A 24,232-nucleotide genomic window follows, 5' to 3' on the forward strand; every position below is an offset into this window, starting at 1 on the left:
TTGATATTAGGGTTTAGCAAAGTTTTCAAACGAAAATTTTTGGGTTGTATTTTTGGGATGTTACATTGCGGCTTGGGTTGACTGTTTTCTCCAAAATTCCCTTGATTTGCCTATTGGAGACTTCTGTTTGCCCATTGGTTTGGGGGTGATATGCTTTTGAGACTTTATGAGTCATCCCATACTTTTTTAAGACGGTTTCAAGCATCCAGTTGCAAAAATGAGTCCCACGATCACTTATGAGAGCTTTTGGGGTTCCAAACCGGGAAAAAATCTATGCTTTAAGGAAATCCACAACAATTTTGGAATCATTAGTACGGGTGGCCTTGGTTTCCACCCATTTGGACATATAGTCCACCGCTAACAGAATATATGAACAACCAAAGGAGGGCGGAAACGGTCCCATAAAGTCAATACCCTACACATCGAATATTTCACAAACTAAGATGGGGGTAAGAGGCATTTGATTCCTAGAACTTATGGAACCAGATCTTTGGCACTTATCACAATGTGCACATAACACATAAGAATCTTAAAAAAATGGTAGACCAATAGAATCCACTATCTAACACTTTTCTAGCTGGCCTTTGGGGTCCGAAATGACCTCCAGAAGCATAGGAATGACAAAAGTTAAGGATGGATTGTACCTCTTTTAGCTCAACACACCTTCGGATCATTTGGTCCATGCAATAATTCCAAAGATAAGGCTCATCCCATATATATCTCCTTGCCTCCTTCTTAATTTTGCCTTTTTGCCAACGTGTGGATTCCGGAGGAAATTGATTCGTGACCAAGTAATTGTTAATATCCGCATACCATGGAGCTTCATTGGTAGCGATTAAATGCTCGTCTGGAAATGTGTCACAGATTGGTATGATGTTTTTGGGTGGTACGATTCGACTTAGATGATCCGCGACTAGATTCTCTTTCCCACTTTTATCCTTTATTTCTATATTGAACTCTTGTAGAAGCAACATCCACCGTATTAACCTCAGCTTCAAATCTTTCTTGATTAGTAAGTGCTTTATAGATGCATGGTCCGAGTAGATAATCACTTTGTTGCCAAGGAGGTACTGTCGGAACTTCTCCAATGCAAAGAAAATGGCAAACAACTCCTTTTCTGTTGTGGTGTAGTTGGTTTGTGCATTATCCAAAGTCTTAGATGCATAGTAAATGACATGATGAGATCGGTCCACCTTTTGTCCCAACACCGCCCCAACCGCGGTGTTGCTCGCGTCACATATGATCTCAAACGGGAGATCCCAATTAAGTAGTTGGATGATTGGAGCGGAGGTGAGTAAATCCTTCAATCGATCAAAAGCGTCCTTGCATGGTTGAGTAAACTCGAATTCAACATCCTTTTGGAGTAGTTGACACATCAGCACCGTAATCTTCGAGAAATCTTTGATGAACCGCCGATAGAAACCTGCAGGACCAAGAAACAAACGAACTTCCCGAACATTTTTTGGGTAAGGAAGACTCTTGATAATATCTATCTTGGCTTTGTCAACTTCCAAGCCTTTTTAGGACATGATATGACCTAAAATCAATCCTTTGTCCATCATGAAATGACATTTTTCATAGTTAAGCACAAGATCTGTGTCAATGCACCTTTGCAGAATTTTTGTTAGATTGCTCAAACATTCATCAAAGGAGTTTCCATAAACCGTGAAATCATCCATGAAAACTTCAATGTTGTTTTCAACATATTCAGAAAAATGCTTACCATGCATCTCTGAAATGTTGCGGGTGCATTGCATAGACCAAAAGGCATACGCCTATAAGAAAATGTGCCAAAGGGACAAGTGAAGGTAGTTTTCTCTTGATCTTCTGGGGCTACCAGAATTTGATGAAAGCCCGAGAAACCATCTAAACAACAGTAGTGAGATTAACCCGCTAATCTCTCTAACATTTTGTCACACCCCAAAATCGGAACGGCGGAAACGTTCGGGGGTGGAGGACTGTAACATCCGGATTCCCAGGTATCCTATTTTAAGTATTTTTTTATATTGAATTTTAGAGGGGGGACTCGGCGAGTAGGCGCCCAGACTCGCCGAGTTGGATCGCGATGTGTTGGCCTGATTTAATGAAGGACTCGGCGAGTCCATACGTGGACTCGGCGAGTCCACGCTGTTTAATGAAACCCTAATTTCTCGGGTTTGGGACCTATTTAAGGACCCTTATAGCCACCATTTGCGGCTACCAGACCCTTGAGAGAAACCCTGATAGTGCTTGAGCGTTGGAGAGAGAGAAGAATCTATTATTGGACCTTTGTGGGTTGGTTTTGCAAGAAGAAGTTGATTCCAGCTTAGAGGAGGCCAAGGAGGTTGCACATCTGTGGTTTTCAAGCAAAGAGCATCATCTTTGAGGTAGCATATCGATCCTCTTTCTATTTTGTTAAAGAATCCATGGATCTAGGGTTTTCTATACCCTTTATTGGGATGATTTGTTGGAGATATGGTCCCTTATCATGTTTAGGCTTCAGATCTGGACCCATAGTGGTCCAGAGAACCTTATCCATCTTGCTTTGTGATGAGATATGAAAGAAATGGACTTAGGATGTTGTATTTGGGGCTAAATCATCAAGTAGAGTCATATGGACGTTGCATGAGTATCAAGTTCGAACCTTTACGTGTTTATTGAGCTTGGGAAGGTTAGATCTATGGATTAGAGGAATAGATCTGACCTCAGAAGGTCATTTGAGTGTGAGCATGGAATGAACTCGCCGAGTCCATGAGCAGACTCGACGAGTCGAGTCGGGTTGCCCCGCGACTCGCGACCTGTGACGACCCGTGGAGTATAAGGTTGACTCAACGAGTCAAGGGAGGACCAGGGGCGTAGAGGGCAGGCGTGTACTCGCCGAGTCACCCTAGTGCACTCGGCGAGTCGGGTCAAGGTTGACCGTTGACTTTCATTGACCTTAGGGTTCTGGTCAAGGCTGATTCAGGAGAGTTCAGGGAAGGGTAGAATGGCCTTCTACCCAGTCTGTAGAGATGAGATCATGAGAGAGTATTGATCTGGAATGTTATTTGAATAATAGGAGGAGGCTAAGTCGGGACGTTGAGCACGAGAGGTTATCCGACTTCATTGAGGTGAGTCTCCTCACTATACTGTACCTGGAAGGGTACCTATGTGTGACCGGAAGGTCTTGTATGCTATGATGTATGTGCTATATGCGGTTATGTGATATGTATGTGCTATGTATGTTATGTATGGTATGGACTGGAAGGTCAATATGATATGGACCGGAAGGTCAAGAGGTTACGACCGGAAGGTCGATACGGGTAGGACCGGAAGGTCTACCGGGATTTGGGACGGAAGTCCCTGAGACACATGGATCGGAAGATCCTACAGAGTTGTAGCCTGGAAAGGCGTATGTGGGGTATGTGGTATTTTGGGGAACTCACTAAGCGTTTATGCTTACAGTTGTTGTGTGATGTGTTTCAGGTACTAGCGAGGATCGCGGGAAGGCGCCGGCATGATCCGTACACACTTATGGAGTTTATGATATCGAGATCTTGGGACATGTTTTGTTATGTTACAGTGGACACATTATGTTTTTATGATTATCGTGTGAGTGAATGTATGTTTTTAAATGAAAAATTGTTTTGAAAAAAAAATACGTTGTTACAAGTTGGTATCAGAGCCTTGGTTTTGAGGGATTCAGGTGCATCTTCGGATGAATCTGAACTCAAATTGAGGAATTGAGGAAGTTTTTCATAAAATAAACAATTTTTCTAAAAGAGTAAAAGATTTTGAGAAGGGCAGAAGGAAGCAGTGTGTACGATCAGCTAGCGCCCGAACGGTGATTTCCCAAAATACCCTTACATTATGTGTTATGAGACATGTTATGATCTGATATGCATGCTAGAGTGGGCTAGGTATTCATATTAGGACTAGAGTGGCCTGATTTTGTGATGCCTTAGCCTAGGAAGGATTTTGCTGCTATGTGATGCTTGAGAGCGAGTAGGTAGCAGTGAGGAGCTGATGAGAGGTCTACCGAAGGGTAGCCTATGCCAGTGAGATATAGAGTACTTGTGATTTGGGATCCAAGGAGGAGGACTTAGGGTGAATACTGATGCGGTGTGGACGGTAGTATAGGGCCCATACTACTGAAGACACCGGAGCAGTGTGCACTCTAAGTAAGAATCCATTGGGTACCAAGGAACAAGTAGGGTTGAGTTATCGAGTGCGAGTATGCTCGAGCGAGTCTCTGATATTCTTATGTTGTATTTCAGAGACATCATGGTTGGGACACGCCACAGACCTGAGCCGAGCGGCGTGAGTGACGAGGAGCTTCGTCAGATGATCCACGATGAGGTGGCGGCGGCGATCAGGGCGGAGATTCTGGAGACGTTTGGGTCTATCAAGACCAAACTGATTGAGACTTTCGATGAGCGGTACGCCGCGGTGACTGAGGCTGCTGCTGCTGCAGCTACTGCAGCTGTGGCTGCTGCCAGACCTCAGGGAGGTGACTCGTTGTTGCTTCGAGAGTTCAGCAACACGAAGCCACCAAAGTTTGATGGGACGCAGGATCCGATCGCTGCGATGAGATGGATTGCTGATATCAAGGGATGTTTCTACACGTGTTCATGTCCAGAGCATCTGAGGGTACGGTTCGCGTTCAACCAGCTTCGCTTGGGAGCGAAGGATTGGTGGAAGTTCGTGACGGCGAGCTTCACTCTTGCAGAGATTTCAGCGGTGACCTGGGAGAGGTTCACCACCATGTTCAGAGACGAGTATGTTCCCCCGGTGGAGAGGGAACAGTTGGTACAGGAGTTCTTGACCCTCAAGCAGGGTACTGATTCGGTTACTATGGTTACGAAGAAGTTTCATGAGAGGGCGGTGTTCTGCCCTGAGCAGGTGTCTACTGAGCAGGCACGTATGAGCTGGTGTTTGGGCGTTTTGAGGAGGGATATACGGGAGTTCGTATCGAACTCGACTTACCGGACATTTGCTCAGCTCCAGGCAAATGCCCGGAAGAGGGATTTTGAGTTAGAGACTCAGGCCAGGGAGGAGGCCGAGTCTCAGAGGATAGATCGGCGGCCGGTACAGTCTCAGCCGGCAGCCAAGCGGGCCAAGTTCGCTGATACGAGATCTGGAGGCCAGAAGGGCCGCACTTGCGGAAAGTGCGGCAAGGGACATGATGGGGTCTGTCGATCGGGTGCTTGCTACAAATGTGGCAAGGAGGGGCATATCGCCAAGGATTGCCCCAAGGGATTTATGGTTTGCTTTCATTGCAACCAGACTGGCCATCGGAAGGTCGAGTGCCCGCAGTTACATCAGGGATCAGCACAGGGATCTGCCCCTGCTGCTAGGGTTACCGAGTTTCGGCCAGTGAAGGCCGAGGCACCGAAGGCTCGTGGGAGAGATTTCCAGTTGACAGCGGAGGAGGTCCGCGCAGCGCCCGATGTTGGGGCTGGTATGTATTCCTTATTTATTTATGTTACGTTGAGATATTGTGCTTATATGATGATATGCGTAGGTACTTTTCTTGTGAGTTCTGTACCTGCCTTAGTGTTATTTGACTTGGGTGCGAGTCGATCGTTTGTGTCGATAGCGTTTAGTCGGCACATCAGTAGCAGGCGAGAGGCGTTGAGTCGACCTCTGCGAGTTTCCATAGCTGACGAGCGAGCGGTGTATGCTACGGAGGTGATACGAGGATGTGTACTCGAGATCTTCGGTGTTGAGTTCCCGATAGATCTGGTCCCGATAGCGATGGGGGACGTGTGTGTCATAGTGGGCATGGATTGGTTGAGCCGATTTGGGGATGTGATAGACTGCGATAGTTGGTGACGATACGAGACCCTAGTGGGGGAGTACTTACGGTGTACGGCGAGGGTACCCCATGTGGGTCAGCGTTCTGTTCGGCTGCCAGAGCGAGACAGAGTTTACAGCAGGGTTGCAGCGGGTTTGTAGCCTATGTGATGGACACACGAGAGGCCGCTGGGAGGCCGAGTTCGGTGGATGACGTTCCGATAGTGCGTGAATTCCCGGATGTTTTTCCCGAGGAGTTGCCGGGTGTGCCTCCCAAGAGGCAGGTAGAGTTCCGCATTGATTTGGTTATGGGGGCAGCGCCTATCGCCAAGGCGCCTTATCGCCTTGCGCCGCCAGAGATGCAAGAGTTATCCTCGCAGCTTCAGGAGCTGCTGGGGAAGGGGTTTATTCGACCGAGTAGCTCGCCATGGGGAGCGCCGATCCTTTTTGTCAAGAAAAAGGATGGTTCACACCGGATGTGTATTGATTACCGGGAGTTGAACAAGTTGACGGTCAAGAACCGTTATCCATTACCGAGGATCGACGATTTGTTCGATCAGTTGCAGGGAGCATCTTGGTTCTCCAAGATCGATCTGAGGTCTGGATATCATCAGATGAGAGTGCGTGATGAGGATATCCAGAAGACGACGTTCAGGATTCGTTATAGGCATTACGAGTTCGTGGTGATGCCTTTCGGGCTCACCAATGCACCAGCAGCGTTCATGGATCTCATGAACAGGGTGTATAGACCGATGTTGGATCGTTCGGTGATCGTGTTCATCGACGATATACTGGTGTATTTGAGATCTAGAGAGCATCACGAGGAGCATCTGAGAGAGATTCTCGGGGTATTGAGGATGGAGAGGCTTTATGCCAAATTCTTCAAGTGCGAGTTTTGGGTACGGGAGGTCCAGTTCTTGGGGCATCTCGTCAACCGGGATGGGATTTTGGTTGATCCGGCCAAGATTGAGGTGGTTATGAGTTGGGAGGTGCCGAGATCTCCCACCGAGATCAGGAGTTTTCTGGGATTGGCCGGCTACTATCGGAGATTTATCCGAGATTTCTCCAAGATTGTCGTGCCTCTCACCAGGTTGACCCGGAAGGGTGTTGCTTTTTCATGGGATCCGGAGCAGCAAACCTCGTTTGAGACACTTCGCCAGAAGTTATGCGAAGCCCCTGTGTTAGCCCTCCCGGAAGGGATGGAGGATTTTATGGTGTATTGTGACGCATCGATATCGGGGTTGGGTGCTGTGCTTATGCAGAGAGGGCATGCGATAGCGTATGAATCGAGGCAGCTGAAGCCTCATGAGACGAGGTATCCCACCCACGATCTAGAGTTGGGGGCAGTGGTGTTCGCTCTCAAGATCTGGCGTCACTATTTGTATGGAGTTCGGTGTACCATATACACGGACCACAAGAGCTTGAAGTATTTGATGGATCAGCCCAATCTGAACATGCGTCAGAGAAGATGGTTGGATGTGGTAAAGGATTATGATTGTGAGATCCTGTACCACCCGGGCAAAGCTAATGTGGTAGCCGATGCGCTGAGCCGTAGGGCGGAGAGTGCCCCGATTCGAGGCACTTGTATGAGGTTGACAGTGATGACCCCGGTGTTGGACACCATTCGGGAGGCCCAGGCAGAGGCCGTGATACCGGAGAACCGCAAGAGGGAGCGGGTGATCGGGCAGGTGCCCGAGTTCGTTACCGATAGTCGGGGGCTGATGACCTTTCAGGGTCGGATTTGGGTGCCGCATGCAGGCGGGGCACGTACCATTCTGATGGAGGAGGCGCATAGATCGAGGTTCTCGATCCATCCCGGGGCCACGAAGATGTATTTGGACCTGACGAAAGATTATTGGTGGCCTTGTATGAAGAGGGATGTCGCGTGGTTTGTTGAGAGGTGCTTGACCTGTCGCAGGGTTAAGGCCGAGCACCAGCGTCCGCATGGCAAGTTGCAGCCGCTTGAGGTTCCCCAGTGGAAGTGGGAACATATTTCCATGGATTTCATCACCAAATTGCCAAGGACCGCAAGGGGTGTCGATGCAATTTTGGTGATCGTCAAACGGATGACGAAGAGCGTGCATTTTCTTGCTATCAGTGAGAGCTCTTCTGCTGAGAGGTTGGCAGAGTTGTATGTGAGAGAGGTGGTATCGCGTCATGGAGTACCGATCTCGATTGTGTCTGATCGAGATGTACGTTTCACTTCCAGGTTCTGGAAGAAGTTCCACGAGGAGTTGGGTACGAGATTGCATTTCAGTACTGCCTACCACCCACAGACGGACGGGCAGAGTGAGCGGACGATTCAGACGCTCGAGGACATGCTTGGAGCATGTGTGTTGGACTTCGGGGGAAGTTGGGACACGTACTTGCCGTTGGCTGAGTTCTCCTACAACAACAGCCACCATTCTAGTATTGGCATGCCTCCCTTCGAGTTGTTGTATGGGAAGAGGTGTCAGACTCCCATTTGCTGGGGCGAGGTAGGGCAGCGCATGATGGGTAGCACTGAGATAGTGCTTCAGACGACAGATCAGATACAGCAGGTTAGACAGAGGTTACTGACGACTCAGAGTCGTCAGAAGAGTTATGCGAATCGGCGACGATCCGAGCTGAAGTTCCAGGTGGGAGACTTCATACTCCTGAAAGTATCTCCTTGGAAAGGAGTGATCCGATTCAGGAAGAGGGGCAAGCTGGGGCCCCGGTACATCGGTCCATTCAGGGTGACCGCGAGGGTGGGCAAGGTAGCATATCGGTTGGAGCTACCTGCGGAGTTGTGCCAGATTCATGATACCTTCCACGTGTCCCAGTTGAGGAAGTGTATAGCCGACGAGTCGGCGATGGTACCACTGGAGGATATTCAGGTGGATGCGAGCCTGAATTATGCGGAGAGGCCAATCGCGATCCGGGATCGGAAGATCAAGGTTCTGAGGAACAAGGAGGTGTCACTGGTGCAGGTCCAGTGGCAACATCGGAAAGGGTCTGAGCTGACCTGGGAGCCGAAGTTGGAGATGCGGGAGCAGCATCCGGAGTTTTTTGTCGAGCAGGACTTCGAGGGCGAAGTCTGATCCTAGTGGGGGAGAATTGTAACATTCGGATTCCCAGGTATCCTATTTTAAGTATTTTTTTATATTGAATTTTAGAGGGGGGACTCGGCGAGTAGGCGCCCAGACTCGCCGAGTTGGATCGCGATGTGTTGGCCTGATTTAATGAAGGACTCGGCGAGTCCATACGTGGACTCGACGAGTCCACGCTGTTTAATGAAACCCTAATTTCTCGGGTTTGGGACCTATTTAAGGACCCTTATAGCCACCATTTGCGGCTACTAGACCCTTGAGAGAAACCCTGATAGTGCTTGAGCGTTGGAGAGAGAAAAGAAGCCATTATTGGACCTTTGTGGGTTGGTTTTGCAAGAAGAAGTTGATTCCAGCTTAGAGGAGGCCAAGGAGGTTGCACATCTGTGGTTTTCAAGCAAAGGGCATCATCTTTGAGGTAGCATATCGATCCTCTTTCTGTTTTGTTAAAGAATCCATGGATCTAGGGTTTTCTATACCCTTTATTGGGATGATTTGTTGGAGATATGGTCCCTTATCATGTTTAGGCTTCAGATCTGGACCCATAGTGGTCCAGAGAACCTTATCCATCTTGCTTTATGATGAGATATGAAAGAAATGGACTTAGGATGTTGTATTTGGGGCTAAATCATCAAGTAAAGTAATTTGGACGTTGCATGAGTATCAAGTTCGAACCTTTACGTGTTTATTGAGCTTGGGAAGGTTAGATCTATGGATTAGAGGAACAGATCTGACCTCAGAAGGTCATTTGAGTGTGAGCATGGAATGAACTCGCCGAGTCCATGAGCAGACTCGACGAGTCGAGTCGGGTTGCCCCGCGACTCGCGACCTGTGACGACCCGTGGAGTATAAGGTTGACTCAGCGAGACAAGGGAGGACCAGGGGCGTAGAGGGCAGGCGTGTACTCGCCGAGTCACCCTAGTGCACTCGGCGAGTCGGGTCAAGGTTGACCGTTGACTTTCGTTGACCTTAGGGTTTTGGTCAAGGCTGATTCAGGAGAGTTCAGGGAAGGGTAGAATGGCCTTCTACCCAGTCTGTAGAGATGAGATCATGAGAGAGTATTGATCTGGAATGTTATTTGAATAATAGGAGGAGGCTAAGTCGGGATGTTGAGCACGAGAGGTTATCCGACTTCATTGAGGTGAGTCTCCTCACTATACTGTACCTGGAAGGGTACCTATGTGTTTCCGGAAGGTCTTGTATGCTATGATGTATGTGCTATATGCGGTTATGTGATATGTATGTGCTATGTATGTTATGTATGGTATGGACCGGAAGGTCAAGATGATATGGACCGGAAGGTCAAGAGGTTACGGACCGGAAGGTCGATACGGGTAGGACCGGAAGGTCTACCGAGATTTGGGACGGAAGTCCCTGAGACACATGGATCGGAAGATCCTAAAGAGTTGTGGCCTGGAAAGGCGTATGTGGGGTATGTGGTATTTTGGGGAACTCACTAAGCGTTTATGCTTACAGTTGTTGTGTGATGTGTTTCAGGTACTAGTGAGGATCGCGGGAAGGGGCCGGCATGATCCGTACACACTTATGGAGTTTATGATATCGAGATCTTGGGACATGTTTTGTTATGTTACAGTGGACACATTATGTTTTTATGATTATCATGTGAATGAATGTATGTTTTTAAATGAAAAATTGTTTTGAAAAAAAAATACGTTGTTACAAGGACGTCATGTTCAGTATCACAACAATGCAAAGTAGTAAATAAGCAACAACATTATCCATTGCATTAATAATATAATTTCATACAAGTGTGTTCTGTCAAGTTATATAGACACCAAAAATATACATCAAAAATAAAAGATGGGTCTTGAACGAGCTCCATCTTCTCAAAACCTGGCACCGGTACCTGTCTACTGGTGACCTGAGAATACAAGTTATTTTGAAAGAGTTTATCAGCTTTAAAGCAGGTGAGATCATAAGTATATTAGTGTCTGTAATTGTTATGAAAGTGTTTGTAAGTCTTGTAATGTATAAGTTTTGTAAAAGTTTGTAATTGTTTGAACTCTCCTAGAAAACCCTATGTTTCCTACTAAAAGTAGCCTTCTACCAAGGCATCTAGTATCTGTGTGTGTCTCTTGTAAGAGTGTGTATTTTCCCAAATCTGACTATCATTAACCAAAAATATAGTTTTTACATTATTGTTTATTGTGTGAATATCACAAAGTAAATGTAAAGGGACAATGAAATAGTACTGTAGTGTTGTATTAAGTAACTACTGCTGTACTAATTACTTTAAACTAATTATTATTTTAAAGTACCATGTGATCGGCCTGTATCCTGCTACCGACTCTATAGAAAAACGACGATGTAAGACGTCGTAAGAAATGACGTTTGGCACCCGTAGACTTGCAAGTCCCATTGTAGCGAGCAGCAAGGTGTAGGATAGTCAATCCAGTATAGATCTATACACAAACTCATACGCTCCCCAATTAAGGAAATTCTGGATACAAAACGGGTCATGACAGGTAGTGTCGTGCCCCCGTTAAGTGGCTCACATAACTGTAAGTAATGTATATGTATATGTATATGTATGTGCTAGCTATACTGTGTTTTCTTTCTCTGTCTAGCTTGTATGTTTTGTTTCTCATAACTGTGTATTATGTTTGTTTCTCATCACTATGTATTATGTTTGTTCCTCATCACTATGTATTATGTTTGTTTCTCATCACTATGTATTATGTTTGTTTCTCATCACTATGTATAACTCATGAATGAACTGACTCATTGTATGTTTCATTGTTCTAGTAATAGTATCTTCCTAAACTATACCTATTATAGTTTACTAGTAATGTTGTTTGTGTATATGAACATGTTTGTATACCTTTGCTACCCAAAGGCATTGAACTGAATGAAAGAAGTAACCTTTTATATCTATACACATATACATGATATATAACTAGGATTCAAACGACCTTCGGACAAATAACCTGAATACCCTAAGTCCACAACCAAACAAGGAACATGAAGTAAGGTGAGCTATCAGTCCTAAGTCCTTTCAATCCTACTTATATAATTATATCCATATAGATACACAGAATATAAGTTAAAAGAGTTTAATAAAAGTATTTGATAAGTAAAAGAGTTTATAAAACAGTTTGATAACACAGTTTGAAAAGTAAGAAATCCACTTGTTTGGTAGTTATTAATCACATGTGATTGATATAATAACTATAATAGTTCAACTTGTATCCCCCCCATAAAAGCATTTAAAAATATTTAAAAGGTTAATTAAGGGGTATGAACTCACCTGTAGTGAGTGGTTTGGATGAACGGAATGTATAGGATGCTAGGTGTCAAGTGAAGACTTGTATACACACAATGATCCTAGTTAACATATAATATCACATATATGTATCCAATTAGTCTTTAAACAACTAATTAACAAAGTTAAGACATCCTAGGACATGTAAAACACCTTATTTAAGTGCTATAAGTCCTAAGGATTGCATCTAAGTGTTGTAGGACATTGCTATTGAGTTTAGGGTTCAAGGGAACCCTTTATTTGAGTTTACGGTTTTGTGACCATAACTCATTGAGTTTACGGTCGTAAACCCATGAGTTTACGGTCGTAAACTCATGTTTCTTTGACCCTCTTGTGTTTTGAAGCCTTAAAGATCACAAGAAGCATTCCTACTTCATGTTTAAGCCTTAGGAAGAGATTAGGGCACCATTTCACTCCTTTTAGGAGTTTACGGTCCTTGGACCATTTCCCTTTGGGTTTACGGCCGTAAACCCAAATGGTTTATGGTTTTATGATGTTTTTAAGTACTAAGCACATCAAGGAAGGGATCTAGGCTAGTTTCCAAGGCTTAGAAGGGACTAGGGCACACTTTGGCACCCTTTTTGGGGTTTACGATCCAAGAACATCTTGGACCGTAAACACCTTTGATCCTTGGTTCCTTGGGTGTTTTCTTATTTTTAGAAGTGTAACAAGCTCTATAATACTCTAGAATAGAAGTACTTACTAGGTAGAAGCTTGAAAAGGTGCTAAAAGTCCAAGAACACTAGTGTGTGTTCTTGGTGTTCTTGGTGAAACTTGAAGATCTACACTTTTGGAATGATTTCACAAATAGAATCATGTTAGATCACTAGATTAAGTAAGATATCAACTTTTTAGGGCTAGAAACACCTACAATGTTGAAGATCAATAAGAAAAGTCGATGATACTTGAGAGAGAATTGAGTTTTGGATCTTGAAATTGTGAAAAGTGATAAATAATGACTAAGTGTCTTATTTATACCCTCTTTTAGGGTTTACGGCCGTAAACACCTTTATTTAGGCCGTAAACTCCAAACTCTTGGAGTTTTGGAATAATATTGTTGCATAATAAACTCTAGGGCATCCTCTCTCCTGTTATCTCCTGAAGTACTAATCTTAAATTACTCAAACTTATTCCAAAAAGCTTGAAAATTAGCATAAACAGTTTTGACTCCTATTGAAGTGAATGGTTGTATAGAATAGAAATTTCGGTTTGTCACATCATCCCCCCGTTAGAAGGAATTTCGTCCCGAAATTAGAATTTAAGCATATAAGTAGTTACAAATAACTAAGTAAAAAGACGAGGATATTTCAGTTTCATCTGATCCTCTCGCTCCCAAGTGAATTCAGGTGCTCGCTTGGCGTTCCAGCGAACCTTCACTATCAGGATACGGCTTTGTTTCGTTTGCTTGACCTCCCAGTCCATGATCTCTACTGGTTGTTCTACGAAGTTGAGGCTCTCGTTGATCTCGATCTCGTCGAGTGGGATTACAAGAGTCTCGTCGGACAGACACTTTTTCAAGTTCGAGACGTGGAAAGTAGAATGTACGTTACTGAGTTCGCGTGGTAAGTTAAGTTTGTAAGCTACAGGGCCGATTCTGGCAAGAATCTCGAAAGGCCCTATGTACCTTGGATTTAGCTTTCCACGCTTTCCGAAGCGTATCAAGCCCTTCCAGGGTGAGACCTTCAATAGAACACGGTCGCCCACCTGGAATTCCAACGGTTTCCTTCGTTTATCAGCGTAGCTTTTCTGTCGGTCTCTAGAGGCTTTCAATCGTTCACGAATCTGAACGATCTTCTCTGTCGTTTCCCGAATAATCTCCGGACCTGTGAGAGTGCTTTCAGTTACTCGTCCTTTAGCTAACTGGGTATCACCCACCTCAGCCCAGCACAGAGGGGATCTGCACTTTCGACCATAGAGGGCCTCGAATGGAGCAGCCTTTATGCTCGTGTGATAACTGTTGTTATAGGAAAATTCGACAAGGGGTAAACGAGTATCCCATGCTTTCCCAAAGTCGATCACACAGGGTCGCAGCATATCTTCCAAGGTTTGGATAATCCTCTCACTTTGCTCGTCTGTCTGTGGATGGTAGGCTGTACTCATCTCCAACCTAGTTCCTAGGGAACTTTGTAACGACTGCCAGAACCTCGAAGTGAATCTACTATCTCTGTCTGAGATAATGGATATGGGAACACCGTGCAGTCGTACAATCTCCCTAATGTAAGTTCTTGTAAGTTTCTCCATCTTGTCTGTTTCCTTGATAGGTAGGAAGTGTGCGGACTTGGTCAATCTGTCGACGATGACCCATATGGTATGATGTCCACCCGTTGTCTTGGGCAACTTGGTTATGAAATCCATAGTGATCCGCTCCCACTTCCATTCCGGTATCTCTGGCTGTTGTAGTAGACCGGAGGGTTTTTGGTATTCGACCTTGACCTTGGCGCAAGTAAGGCATTTACTCACGAAGGTAGCAATCTCTGCTTTCATGTTAGGCCACCAGTATAGCTTTTTAAGATCCAGATACATCTTATCTGAACCTGGGTGGACGGAATAACGAGTGTTGTGCGCCTTGTTCATGACCAAGTCTACGAAACCACCAAGTTTCGGGGTCCAGATCCGATCCATGAGATAATAAGCTCCGCCACCCTTAACCTCCAAGTTCTTATCCATTCCTCTTAGGGTTTCACTCGCCACATTTTCAGGTTTCAAAGCGTCGAGCTGAGCCTCCTTAATTTGCGTGGACAAGTGTGAATGGATAGTCATAGTCAATGATGTGACTCTACGACCAGAATATTCTTTCCGACTTAGGGCGTCAGCTACTACGTTGGCTTTACCCGGATGATAACGAATTTAGCATTCGTAATCACGGAGTAGTTCGACCCACCGTCGTTGTCTCATGTTGAGCTCCTTCTGGTCGAATATGTGTTGTAGGCTCTTGTGGTCTGTAAAGATTGTGCTCTTTGTACCGTAAGGTAGTGTCTCCAGATCTTCTAAGAAAACACAACTGCTCCTAGTTCAAGATCGTGGGTAGTGTAGTTGACCTCATGTGTCTTTAGTTGTCTCGAGGCATAGGCGATGACCTTACCTTGCTGCATCAGAACACATCCGAGTCCTTGATTTGACGCATCGCAATAGACAACGAAGTCTTCTATCCCTTCGGGGAGGGATAGTATTGGTGCGGTGCACAAGGCTCGCTTGAGCGTTTGGAACGCTCTTTTCCTGCTTCTCTTCCCAGTCAAAGGCCACACCCTTCTGGGTCAGTGTCGTAAGAGGTTTCGTAATGCGGGAGAAGTTCTGAATGAACTTGCGATAGTAGCCAGCGAGGCCTAGAAATTGACGAATTTCTGTAGGCGTCTTCGGTGCTGACCAGCTCTCAATGGCTTTAATTTTGGAAGGGTCCACGTGTATTCCCTCTTTGCTAACCACGTGCCCTAAGAATTTGACTCTTCGGATCCAAAATTCGCATTTCGAGAACTTCGCATAAAGCTTCTCCGCACGCAGCGTTTCTAAGACTAGTCGCAGATGTTGACTATGCTCCTCCTCACTACGAGAGTAGATAAGTATGTCATCGATGACGAACTGATCCAAGTAAGGATGACACACCCTATTCATTAAGTCCATGAACACTGCGGGCGCGTTTGATAATCCGAACGGCATCACTACGAATTCGTAGTGCCCATAACGAGTTCAGAAGGCTGTCTTCGGAACATCCTCCCCTAGCACTCGTAGTTGGTGATATCCGGACCTTAAGTCGATTTTTGAAAAGAAGTTCGCCCCTTGAAGTTGGTCAAATAAATCGTCAATACGAGGCAAAGGATAACGATTCTTGACGGTCAGTTTGTTGAGCTCCCTGTTGTCGATGCACATACAAAACGATCCGTCTTTCTTCTTGACGAACAAGACTGGAGCTCCCCAGGGTGAGAAGCTTGGTCTTATAAAGCCCTTGCTGAGCAGTTCGTTAAGTTGACAGGACAACTCTTGCATCTCTGCAGGTGCTAGACGAAAGGGCGATTTGGCTACGGGGGTAGCCCCTGGAACTAAGTCGATTCTGAAATCGACTTGACGTTGCGAAGGTAATCTGGGAGTTCTTCTGGAAAGATGTCAGGAAAGTCGCATACTACTAGAATGTTCTGAATGTCTTTCGTTTCTTGGCTCACATCGACCACATGAGCAAGGAATGCGCGACATTACTTTCGCAAGAATTTCTGAGCTTGAATGCTCGAGATGATATGAAGGTTCGTGCCGGGTTTGTCACCATAAACTACTAGAGTTTCGCTAGACGGCAGATTAAGGCGAACAGCCTTTTCATAACACATGATGTCGGCACGATGAAGACTCAACCAATCCATGCCGATAATGACGTCGAAACTTTTAATAGAAACCGGCATGAGGTCGATTGAAAATGAATGGCTATCTAGTGTTAGGGTACACCCTATGAATATACTGCTAGTGCTCTCTGTCTTTCCATTAGCCATTTCTACAGTGAACGGTTCTTTAAGTGCTCGTGCGTTTTGCTTAAGTAACTGAGCAAATTTTTGATTCACGAAACTCCTCTCTGCTCCACTATCAAACAGAATGCATGCATAAGAGTTATCGAGGAGAAACGTACCAGTGACCACTGTGGGGTCGGCAACCGCTTCCTCGTGGCCTATGGCCAGAACTCTTGCCACTCCACCCGCATTCCCTGCCTTCGGGCAGTTCCTTTTGTAGTGGCCCACCTCGCCACAACCGTAGCAAATTTGGCTCACATCAGCGCCGGGGACTTGGGTGATTGGCCTCGCCGGAGCTTTGCAGAAACGGGCAGTGTACCCCTTCCTGTTGCAGTTCAAACACTGCATTTCCCGGCAGGCTCCTACGTGGTGGAAGTTGCATTTGTTGCACTTAGGCAAACTTCCAGCGTACTGCTTTACCGGAGCAGCAGCGGCAGGTGCTATCGCAGCATGAACTGCCACGACCTGCTGCTTTTTGGCAGCCTTTGTCTTCCTCTTGTCATCCCAAAATTTCCGCTTGGAATCAGCGGTTCTGACGGGTTCTGAGATGGCCAGGGTTGTTTTTGCGGCCGGGGTACGAACCCCACGGTCTATGAGCCGCTGTGCCAATCGCTTGGCACTATCAAATGTAGTGGGGTTTGAAGCCAAAACATTTCCCTGGAATGGAGGCACCAGCCCCCATATGTATCTTTCAATCTTCTTCCCCTCTGTATGAACCATGTTGGGACAGAGGGCCACCAGTTCACAGAACCTGGCGGTGTAGGAGACTATGTTGGAGCCCTTCATGGTTAGGCTCCACAGTTCTTCCTCTAGCTTTTGGATTTCACCCCTCGGGTAGTACTCCTAAACCATTAGCTCTCTCAGAGCTTCCCAGCCCATAGCATTTGCCACTATAAGGGATAGTGACTTGATATGGCTATTCCACCATGTTAGGGCTTTTGCCTCGAAGATGCAAGCAGCAAACTTGACCTTGCTCCCTTCTGGACAGGAGCAGATTTCGAAAACCGATTCGGTCTTCTCGAACCATTGCGAGAGGGCAATGACTCCGCCAGTCCCTTTGAAGGACAATGGTTTGCAGTTTGTGAAGTCCTTGTAGGAGCACTCTCTGGAGCGCACAGGGATTTCACCATGAGTAGATAGGACAGGGGTTCCTCCTCCAGTGGAACCAGAAGAATGATATTGTGCCATGGCTGTAGCCACAGCCGCAGCTACAGCAGCATTCAGAGCTGCCGTGTCGAATTGAGGAGCAGGTGGTGTCGGTGCGGGAGGATCGCGTCTTGTCGATTTACGTGGAGGCATCTTTTAACTATAAGTTTACAAAGACGAAGATATTGATAAGAATTTAAAAGGGAAAGTGATGAAAATGACTCATGGACTAACTCTCCATAGCCCAACAGCACAATTGAATAGCACGATTGAATAGTATGATTGAATGAAGATCTAGTACTAACAGATGATAGCAATTGGATATTGATTTCCATAAGATTAGATATCTGTCAATAATACTGGAATTACAGATGTAATGAGTTCGGGAAAAATGACCTAGAAGTAGGTCTTACATCAACCAAGATGGAAAATTTTGACAGACTACTACCTAATCAAGACCTAACGGGTCTAAGATTTACAAAGATAGGAAATTAGACTAGAGTTTTTACACTAACTAGGTTACATCCAAAAGACAAGTCGATGAGACTCTAACGGCGACGAGAACTACTAGAGTGAGTTCTTGAATCCGACAGTAGATGTTCTATGTCCCTCATACGCCTTTCAGACCTTGCTTGCTGAGCTCGAAGTTCCCTGACTTTAGCTTGGGTTTCAGCAAGTTCCCTCTGTAGAATTGCATTGCGGACCTGAGTCCTTTCATGAGCAGACTCTAGTTGGCGAATGCGGACAGTGTTAATGCCAGAGTTGGCGTCAATCTCCACGACTCGGTCGATAGTTGCTCGACCTTGCTCGGTGTTCCGAGCAATCCTACGGACCATTATGGGAAGGACCCTGTCAGCTGAACCTCCCTCAGTGAGGTTGTAGAAGCTTCTGTCTCCATTGCAGGGTATGGGTTGACCCTGTTCCTGACTCCATCTATTCAAGTTTGTGGCCCACAGAGGACTGGGTCCTTGAAATGCTGGACGAGGGTTCAGGTTTGGGTCTTGAGCAGCTGGGGGTAGGTTGTTGACTTCAGGCTCTGAGTCAGAACCATCAGAAAAGCCTTCAGCTTCGTGATCATCCAAAGGGATTGGGTGATCATCTTCTGGCTCTTCTCCCAGCCATCCTGCATTACCTTGGTTGGGATAGTACAGGTCTCCGGGGATATGGAATCCGGCCATGAAATCTACGCGAGAAAAGGGATAAAGAAATAACTAAATAGACGAACTAATTAGATAATTATAAGATGATCTTTATCAGTTACTCCAACATTTGCGTAGTACATACCAGTCATATGTAACCTAGACAGGATAGACCTTTGAATAAGTGACCCTAACTCTAAGCCCACAACCAAACAAGGAACAGAAAGTAGAGCAAAGATCACAGATTCTAAGTCTATGCCATCCTAGTTACCTATAACCTTAATGTATCCACCCCGTAACTATTGACATACTAATAAAGACCTTTAGTTCTCAGATAGGTAATTAATAGCAACACAAAATACTCCTATAGTATTTTAAGTTTATGTTCTGTTCTACTGTTCTCGTTGTAGTAGTGTTGGTAAGTTTTTAGAGTTGTTGCAACCTCACAACCATACTTAGGCACATGCTAATCACACCTCGGATAATGTAGTTGATCATGCTACATCTTCCCAGGGTTGACCATATATCTCTAAGTCTACTTGTGCTGTCCAACAATCGTAATACTTTTGTTCTGTCCTAGTGACACTGATTTTAGTATGAATGCAGGTATTTATACTTAGTTAAATATTTTATTATTTAAAAGTATAAACTCTCTATCAGAGTATTTTAATCCCGCTGTGTTTATAGTTCGTATATCTTTTATGGGTTGATACACTCGATTCACTATCAACAATGCTCTGATACCAATCTGTCACACCCCAAAACCGGAACGGCGGAAACGTTCGGGGGTGGAGGACATCATGTTCAGTATCACAACAATGCAAAGTAGTAAATAAGCAACAACATCATCCATTGCATTAATAATATAATTTCATACAAGTGTGTTCTGTCAAGTTATATAGACACCAAAATATACATCAAAAATAAAAGATGGGTCTTGAACGAGCTCCATCTTCTCAAAACCTGGCACCGGTACCTGTCTACTGGTGACCTGAGAATACAAGTTATTTTGAAAGAGTTTATCAGCTTTAAAGCTGGTGAGATCATAAGTATATTAGTGTCTGTAATTGTTATGAAAGTGTTTGTAAGTCTTGTAATGTATAAGTTTTGTAAAAGTTTGTAATTGTTTGAACTCTCCTAGAAAACCCTATGTTTCCTACTAAAATTAGCCTTCTACCAAGGCATCTAGTATCTGTGTGTGTCTCTTGTAAGAGTGTGTATTTTCCAAAATCTGACTATCATTAACCAAAAATATAGTTTTTACATTATTGTTTATTGTGTGAATATCACAAAGTAAATGTAAAGGGAAAATGAAATAGTATTGTAGTGTTGTATTAAGTAACTACTGTTGTACTAATTACTTTAAACTAATTATTATTTTAAAGTACCATGTGATCGGCCTGTATCCTGCTACCGACTCTATAGAAAAACGACGATGTAAGACGTCGTAAGAAATGACGTTTGGCACCCGTAGACTTGCAAGATTCACTGTAGCGAGCAGCAAGGTGTAAGATAGTCAATCCAGTATAGATCTATACACAAACTCATACGCTCCCCAATTAAGGAGATTCTGGATACAAAACGGGTCATGAAAGGTAGTGCCATGCCCCCGTTAAGTGGCTCACATAACTGTAAGTAATGTATATGTATGTGCTAGCTGTATTGTGTGTTCTTTCTCTGTCTAGCTTGTATGTTTTGTTTCTCATAACTGTGTATTATGTTTGTTTCTCATCACTATGTATTATGTTTGTTTCTCATCACTATGTATTATGTTTGTTTCTCATCACTATGTATAACTCATGAATGAACTGACTCATTGTATGTTTCATTGTTCTAGTAATAGTATCTTCCTAAACTATACCTATTATAGTTTACTAGTAATGTTGTTTGTGTATATGAACATGTTTGTATACCTTTGCTACCCAAAGGCATTAAACTGAATGAAAGAAGTAACCTTTTATATCTGTACACATATACATGATATATAACTAGGATTCAAACGACCTTCGGACAAATAACCCGAATACCCTAAGTCCACAACCAAACAAGGAACAGGAAGTAAGGTGAGCTATCAGTCCTAAGTCCTTTCAATCCTACTTATATAATTATATCCATATAGATACACAGAATATAGGTTAAAAGAGTTTAATAAAAGTATTTGATAAGTAAAAGAGTTTGTAAAACAGTTTGAAGTAAAACAGTTTGATAACACAGTTTGAAAAGTAAGAAATCCACTTCTTTGGTAGTTATTAATCACATGTGATTGATATAATAACTATAATAGTTCAACTTGTATCCCCCCCATAAAAGCATTTAAAAATATTTAAAAGGTTAATTAAGGGGTATGAACTCACCTGTAGTGAGTGGTTTGGATAAACGGAATGTATAGGATGCTAGGTGTCAAGTGAAGACTTGTACACACACGATGATCCTAGTTAACATATAATATCACATATATGTATCCAATTAGTCTTTAAACAACTAATTAACAAAGTTAAGACATCCTAGGACATGTAAAACACCTTATTTAAGTGCTATAAGTCCTAAGGATTGCATCTAAGTGTTGTAGGACATTGCTATTGAGTTTAGGGTTCAAAGGAACCCTTTATTTGAGTTTACGGTTTTGTGACCATAACTCATTGAGTTTACGGTCGTAAACCCATGAGTTTACGGCCGTAAAATCATGTTTCTTTGACCCTCGTGTGTTTTGAAGCCTTAAAGATCACAAGAAGCATTCCTACTTCATGTTTAAGCCTTAGGAAGAGATTAGGGCACCATTTCACTCCTTTTAGAAGTTTACGGTCCTTGGACCATTTCCCTTTGGGTTTACGGCCGTAAACCCAAATGCTTTATGGTTTTATGATGTTTTTAAGTACTAACCACATCAAGGAAGGGATCTAGGCTAGTTTCCAAGGCTTAGAAGGGACTAGGGCACACTTTGGCACCCTTTTTGGGGTTTACGGTCCAAGAACATCTTGGACCGTAAACACCTTTGATCCTTGGTTCCTTGGGTGTTTTCTTGATGTTTAGAAGTGTAACAAACTCTATAATACTCTAGGATAGAATTACTTACTAGGTAGAAGCTTGAAAAGGTGCTAAAAGTCCAAGAACACTAGTGTGTGTTCTTGGTGAAACTTGAAGATCTACACTTTTGGAATGATTTCACGGATGGAATCATGTTAGATCACTAGATTAAGTAAGATATCAACTTTTTAGGGTTAGAAACACTTACAATGTTGAAGATCAAGAAGAAAAGTCGATGATATTTGAGAGAGAATTGAGTTTTGGATCTTGAAATTTTGAAAAGTGATAAATAATGACTAACTGTCATATGTATACCCACTTTTAGGGTTTACGGCCGTAAACACCTTTGTTTAGGCCGTAAACTCCAAACACTTGGAGTTTTAGAATAATATTATTGCACAATAAACTCTAGGGCATCCTCTCTCCTGTTATCTCCTGAAGTACTAATCTTAAATTACTCAAACTTATTCCAAAAAGCTTGAAAATTAGCAGAAACAGTTTTGACTCCTATTGAAGTGAATGGTTGTACATAATAGAAATTTCGGGTTGTCACACATTTGGTCAATAAATGGCAGGGGGAAATGGTCTTTCCTTGTTGAGGCATTCAACTTTCTATAGTCAATACAAACTCTCCGCCCATTTTGCACGCGGGTTGGCACCAATTCTCCCTCAGAATTCTTGACAACTGTTACCCCGACTTTTTTTGGGACTACCTGAACGAGGCTCACCCATTTTCTATCAGAGATGGGGTAGATCATACCTGCATCTAAGAGCTTCATTATTTCTTTCTTTACCACCTCCATCATGGGGGGATTCAATCTTCTTTGTGCCTCTCGGATTGGTTTGAAGTCTTCCTCCATGAGAATCTTATGCATGCATAAGGAAGGACTCAACCCCTTTATGTCAGCAATCGTCCACCCAATAGCCTTCTTATACTCTGTCAGCAAAGTCACCAACTCATCTTCTTCTACAATGGACAGCTTGTTAGAGATAATGACAGGCAAAGTATTCTCTTCTCCAAGATATGCATACTTCGAATGGCCGGGAAGAGTCTTTAACTCTAGCTTGGGTGCCTGCACAATAGAAGGAAGAAGTTTTGTGTTAGAAATGGGCAATTTAACTTTATTATTATCATACCTCATTTTCTTCCTCTCTTCCATAAACTCCACAATTTCCAGCAACTCTTTATCAAGCTTGAAATTTGCTGCAATCTCTTTGACTAAATTGTTATCAAAATTCCTGCTCAAAGCTAACTCCAACGAATCATTGTTAGTCAACTCAAAACACTTTTCAGTCAAAGGTTGGATCATATCAACAAAATTAATACAATAAACATCGCTTGGATACTGCATTGCTTCATAGATATTGAAGTTGATGACCTCCCCATAAAATTCCATAGACAATGTACCATTGTAGACGTCAATTTTTGTTTTTGCTGTTTTTAAAAATGGTCTACCTAAAAGTATGAAACTCGAGGTTTGGTCGTGATCTCCCATATCAAGCACATAAAAGTCAGAGGGAAATACATGTTCATTGACTTGCACTAAAACGTCCTCCAAGACACCTTTTGGGTGTACTAAAGAGCGATCAGAAAGTTGAATTACGACTCCTGTTTTTGTTAAAGGTCCAACTCCCATTGTTTTATAGCTTGAATAAGGTAAAACATTAATTGATGCTCCAAGATCAAGCATGGCACGTGGCACAAAAGGTTACCCATTTTACAAGGAACCGTGAATACACCCGAATCCTTGCATTTCTTTGGTAGTCATTTTGTAACACGGCAAACACGTTTTCCCCTACTTTCACCGTTTGATTTCCTTTGACCTTTTTCTTAGATGTGCAAATTTCCTTGAGGAACTTAGCATATCTAGGAATTTATGTAATGGAATCTAAAAGAGAGATGTTGATTTCAACCTTCCAAAACATTGCCATGATCTCGTCATCTTCCCGTTCTCTTTTCGTGCTTGTTAACCTTGAAGGAAATGGTGTTGGAGTTACTTTCACTTCGATATCTGTTGGCTTCTTTGACTTTGAAGTATCTTTCCTTTCCTCTTCTTTGATAGCTTCTTCTACCTCAATCTTCGTTTCTTCATCTTCTTCATCCGGAATCCTTGGGCCTTCATAACTTTTTCCTCCTCTCAAAGTAATGGCACATGCATTATGTTTCGGGTTCTTCTCTGTTTGAGATGGTAGCTTGCCTTGTGATTACATTCTACTCACAGATTGAGCAAGTTGTGACACTTGTTGCTCCAAGCTTTTTATGCTAGCCTTGGTTTCTTGTTGGAAGCTTTGAGTGCTAGTGGCAAGGCTTTTAACAATATCCTCCAATGA

General features: G+C 43.7%; 1 protein-coding gene across 1 annotated transcript; it reads right to left on the minus strand.

The window, feature by feature from the left end:
* Positions 1-271: 271 nt before the first annotated feature.
* LOC145106679 (uncharacterized) lies at positions 272-23,538 on the minus strand. The gene is made up of 3 exons (XM_079043622.1): positions 22,662-23,538; positions 645-1,423; positions 272-415 (listed from the first exon to the last, which is right to left on the minus strand). Exons 1-3 carry the CDS (start codon positions 23,536-23,538, stop codon positions 272-274), a joined length of 1,800 nt encoding a protein of 599 aa, XP_078899748.1.
* Positions 23,539-24,232: the final 694 nt, after the last annotated feature.

The sequence above is a fragment of the Lactuca virosa genome, chromosome 4, assembly GCF_052849685.1.
Source record: "Lactuca virosa cultivar CGN04683 chromosome 4, Lactuca_virosa_CGN04683_v6, whole genome shotgun sequence".
Classification (NCBI taxonomy): domain Eukaryota; kingdom Viridiplantae; phylum Streptophyta; class Magnoliopsida; order Asterales; family Asteraceae; genus Lactuca; species Lactuca virosa.

Coding starts and splice junctions, on each gene's coding strand:
- LOC145106679 (XM_079043622.1), bottom strand. CDS start 23,538: ATGGGAGTTGGACCTTTAACAAAAACAGGAGTCGTAATTCAACTTTCT. Junction 1,424..22,661: donor AATGAAGCTCTTAGATGCAG/GTATGATCTACC, acceptor TTGGTCCTGCAG/GTTTCTATCGGCGGTTCATC. Junction 416..644: donor GGTGTGTTGAGCTAAAAGAG/GTACAATCCATC, acceptor TTCGATGTGTAG/GGTATTGACTTTATGGGACC.